This window comes from Humulus lupulus, chromosome 1 (assembly GCF_963169125.1).
Source record: "Humulus lupulus chromosome 1, drHumLupu1.1, whole genome shotgun sequence".
Lineage (NCBI taxonomy): Eukaryota > Viridiplantae > Streptophyta > Magnoliopsida > Rosales > Cannabaceae > Humulus > Humulus lupulus.
In genome coordinates, this window is record NC_084793.1 from 20,955,978 (window position 1) to 20,960,728 (window position 4,751).

The 4,751-nt window shown below is 35.9% G+C and overlaps 1 protein-coding gene across 1 annotated transcript; it reads right to left on the reverse strand.

The window, feature by feature from the left end:
- Positions 1-204: 204 nt before the first annotated feature.
- On the reverse strand, positions 205-4,523 carry LOC133788675 (probable magnesium transporter NIPA6). Its single transcript, XM_062226224.1, has 9 exons — positions 4,050-4,523; positions 3,268-3,324; positions 3,069-3,159; positions 2,814-2,974; positions 2,591-2,718; positions 2,330-2,467; positions 1,839-1,931; positions 1,552-1,669; positions 205-909 (listed from the first exon to the last, which is right to left on the reverse strand). The coding sequence occupies exons 1-9, from the start codon at positions 4,171-4,173 to the stop codon at positions 818-820; spliced, it is 1,002 nt and encodes a 333-aa protein (XP_062082208.1). The 5' UTR covers positions 4,174-4,523; the 3' UTR covers positions 205-817.
- Between the last annotated feature and the right edge of the window lie 228 nt (positions 4,524-4,751).

Consider the following 4,751-nt stretch of genomic DNA (forward strand, 5'->3'; position numbering starts at 1 on the left):
ATTGCAAGTATATTATCTAATTTTTCAGAAATGTTCTTAATGTATGCACACCTATAGTAAATTAGTTGCGTATCCTTTTAGGGTAAAGGATAAATTTTTACGATCAGAGGATTTTTCTTATTCTTGATTGTTTTCAATAAAATTCTCGTTGCTACAAGAAAGAAATAATAAACAAGTAAATAAACCTTTTTTGAAACAAACTCGTAGGCAGTAAAAGAATGTGTATAATTCAAAATATGAAATTTACAACCGCAAGGATACCTAGTCAACTCTCAACAGTGACAAAAAAAATGGACATTAATACAAGGAGATGGAAACGAAACAAACAAACTAACTAAAGAATTATGGAAGCTATGGAGTATGGACGGATACCCTTATACAAAGGATAAGAAGAAGAAGAAGAAAAAATAATAATAAAGATTTCTATAAATATGTACAAGCAAAAATAAGCTTGTCATGGACAAAAAAAGACAACGCTGAGATCACAATAAACAATTTCATGAACTTGGAAGCAAGCACCCGCCGCAACAACCCCCTTGAAGCCTCTACAATGGAACCACACTTCTAGATGGGGTTGGTTCAATTGAAGGGTCTATTCCCAAGCCAGTGAAGAGAGAGATGCATAGAAGACGTTGTTGCAATCTCCACTGTCAATCCAGGATTCATTCACAAAAGAAAGCAGCTTCCTCTCTCTCTCTCTCTCTCTCTCTCTCTCTCCCTCTCTGCAAACAATACTTGGTGCAAATGGCAGTGTTGCTTCATTGCTACTTGCTAGGAATTTTCATCTATACTCCAATCTGAAAAGGAAAAAAAAATACTAGTGCTCCAGATAGTCCGAATCGCGTAAGGTTATTAAATGCTCCTCTTCAAGGTTCCTTGAATCTCCAGAGATATACCAATGTACATTTCCTGCAATGAAGACGAGTAAAGTTAACAACCAAAAAAGTGAAAACTTGATACGAAGATATAGGCAAAAGACAACAGCTACATTGTCACTATTGCTGAGAATTCATCCCTCAGTAACCTTTCTTATTCACTGGATCATGTACTGCCAACATGTAGCAACATAACAAATCATGCTGAGTTTAATCTGAATATTCCCCCAGCTCCAGTCCTCTCTATTAATATATTTACTTTTATTTTTATTTTTTCAATTAACATATCTGGCCTCATTGGGCCGAATATACAGCTGCATCTTTGCCTTTGCTGCTGATTAATCATCATAAATTGTTCAATTCTTTAGATCTGAATTCTATCAAAGGGGGCAGTTATATTTTTAGCCTCATTGAACCAAATACACAACTGCAAAGTGGAAGATGAAATAGTTCCAGTTGACACTCATATTGTAGTAAACGACCTACATGATGTTGAAATTAAGTTCTGATCCTTTAACCCACAACATGGACATCCTTTTCTTTGTTGTTTGTTATTTTTTTCCCCTTTTTTTTTCTTCACTCTCTTTGGTTCAAGACATGCACCACATTTATATATAGTACAGAGGTTATTTCAGGATTGATTTTAGATGAAAAAGTCTGTCTGCGTAGTTTATACCTTGTGTAGGAGCAGGTTCCTGCTCTCTGGTTGCATGAAGTATGATTGTTCCCGACAGCACAGTGATAAATCCACATATCTCAGAGGCTATGCTACTCACATCCTGACCAGCCCAATCCTGAAGATCATTACAAGCAAAGATGACCTTTAGACTCCCCTTTATGTTTTCTTTGAGGTAACTCCAAAGAGAAACTATTTTTGAAATTCATTTATAAGTAAATGAATAAAAATACTATAGATTACTAAACAGATATAATCCGAATCAGCAGATGAATTAGATATCCTACCTTGAACATTATTGCACTTGCAATGATCGTCAGAGTTGTGAACATGACATAATAAACAGGAGAAACAATTGCTGTGTTGAATGTATCTAACGCCTGAAAAGAAAGGGGTCATGAAGATAAGTCAGAAGAAAATGTGAAAGCTCTTATCTTGATTAAGTAAATGAATATAATGGAGATAAAAAATGACTGGGTATATTCTTCAAGAAACTGATCAGCGTAACAATACAGCCTTTCTTATGCTAGGAAGAATCACATAAAAGTATACTCTAGCATACGCATTAGAACACTATTTAACATTGAGCACAATGGTTAATGACCCAAATTGGATGCTAAAGATATCATTTATAAATTTATTACAATTATTTTTAGATACAAACGAAAACTATAAGCCAAGGTAAAGAACAGATTTAGTACAAGACTACTAAAATCCTCAAAGAAAAAAAAAACATTAACAAATGCTTGGAGAAAAATATTAAAACAAAGATACTGACCTTGTTCAGGTAATTTAACTGTGTAATTACACAGATTACTGCAACAGTTATAAAAAACCAAGTTTGGGGGTAAGCTAATTGGCTTACCCCATCGAGGGTAAGCTTTATAGCAATTCCTATGGCCTTTATGCTTACAACCTGAAAAGCAACAATATAAAAGATTTTTAAAACTAAGCAGCTAAAAGTTTAATACTAATGACAGCCAAATTTAAGCACATAAAGGTTACGAAACATTAAATCTATGCACTTTTTCTAACTCACCGTAAGAGAGCCCATTAAAGAACATATTCCCAAGTAGATTAGTATGTTTGTTTGTCCACAGCGAGGCTCAAAGTGTACAATCAAACCAAACACAAGAGAAAGTGTAGCCGCAACATAAACCAGGAACGCTGTCAGTTGAAAAGGAAAGCAAAAGCATTTAGCAGGGTTAAGATGATAAAGGTGTAGGATGAAGGTAAAGCAGGCAAGTTGTACAGTAGAATACCAGGTTGAGTTGCTAGATTCCATATTTCTTGAACAGAATGTGGAGTATGCTCCTGAGGTGCATGAATAACAATTACGACTGATCCAACAATACAAGACACACACCCCAGAACACCCATTTTCTGCAGCTGTTCCCTCAACAAGAAGTGAGCCAAAATAGCACTGCACAGATTCATTGCACAAGTAAGTTTTAAATTTTTCATTTTCCTTTTTTGCATAAATTAGCAGATAAGCAAACTCAGACACATGCATCTACCTGATTATTATACTCAGTGCACCAAGTGGGGTCACAAGAACTGCAGGTGCATATACATAAGCCACAAAATTGGCAACCTCACCAATAATCACTGCCAAGTCCAGACGTACAAATATCAGTAAGTGTTGGTATAATATTTCAGGCTCATAACATTTGGCAAGAGAGAAACAAACTTCCATTACGAGTGACACACACTTACTTGTCACCATGCCCGCCCACCATAGAGGCTCTAATAAGTAAGTATAACCACCAACCCCTACATCAGATAAGAGGCAACAGATTATGATAAACACAATTACCAAATTTTCACAAGATTGGCAAAGCATAATTCAATGGCAAGATTTTGTATTCAAGGATCACAGCTTCCAATTATGCTTAGAGCCAAACAGACACGTGCACTATACTTCATGATAGAGACAACGAAAGTTTCATCTTTTTGGCATTGTATGTGACAAAAATTGAAACACATGAAGAACAAAAGATTTTAAGCGCAGTTGTCCTTATCCTTTGCAATCGTCAGCGTCATCCAGTACAAAATTAACCACATAAATATTACCATTGGAAACCCAGATCAAAAGCAGTGAATGAATTTACACAGGTGATTCCACACCTCTTGGTCTGTTATTCCAAAATACATAAATAAAGGGTTGATGAGAAAGTGATCATTTCTGTCTGAGTACCCTGAATTAGACTCCACATCCAAATCTTCAACTTTAATTTGTTAAAAACAAGATATATTCTCTTTCAATGCATACTTAATAATCATTGAATAGGGTCCAAGAATCAGCACAATAATCTTAATTTCATAAACATGGCTATTGAGCCTTCGTAAGGGCTTCCACTCGAAGGCATAGAAAAGCAGAACAGTAACCATAAACTAAAAACCCAATCCTACTCTGCAGAAATCAACTTAATTCAATTTATACCAAAATAATCAAAATTCAGAGATCTGAGTGCATAATTCAGAATAAAATCACAAACCAGCACGAGTGCCATTAGAACCAGCTCGTTTGAGACCCTTCTTCTTCAAGATGAAACTGGTGCCAATAAAAACGCTTGATGCCACTGCTAATATCAACCCTTTCGAATTCTCCGATTCCCCCATGCCCTTTCCAAGATCCAAATGCTCAATTCGGAAGACAAAACGTTTCGAGTTCCCGCCAAAAGAATCTGCAATTCCCTTTTACCAAAAAAAAACTCCACGAACAGTAATGGCGGATGAAGAAATCCCACTACTAACCTCGAAGAGCTATGGATCAAGATCTATACAGAGAGAGAGAAGAAGAAGAAAGATCCAGATTCTAAGTCTAAATTCTAAATATAACTCGCTTAAGTCACGACGAAATATAACTCAGTGAGTTCGTCGTGTTACCGGAAATTTCCCATGGCAGTGTACGAACAGAGAAATGATTCCCTACTTCGCACCAAAAGCCACCCTCCTTACGTGGCGGCTTCAACGTTGCCAGCTGGTCAGACTAATGTTTTTTAAAACTCTTTGACCACATATTGCTGAGCTTCTAAACGCGTCGGCACCCTTTTGGTTACTTAAAGCTAACAACTTTTTTATTTATTTTTTATTTAAATTAATTAATTTTTTTGTTTTTTATTGATAATTACGAGAATTACGTGGCCAAAGGCGTGTGTTATTTATGATAACGTATCATATTTGGTTGGCGTAACGCT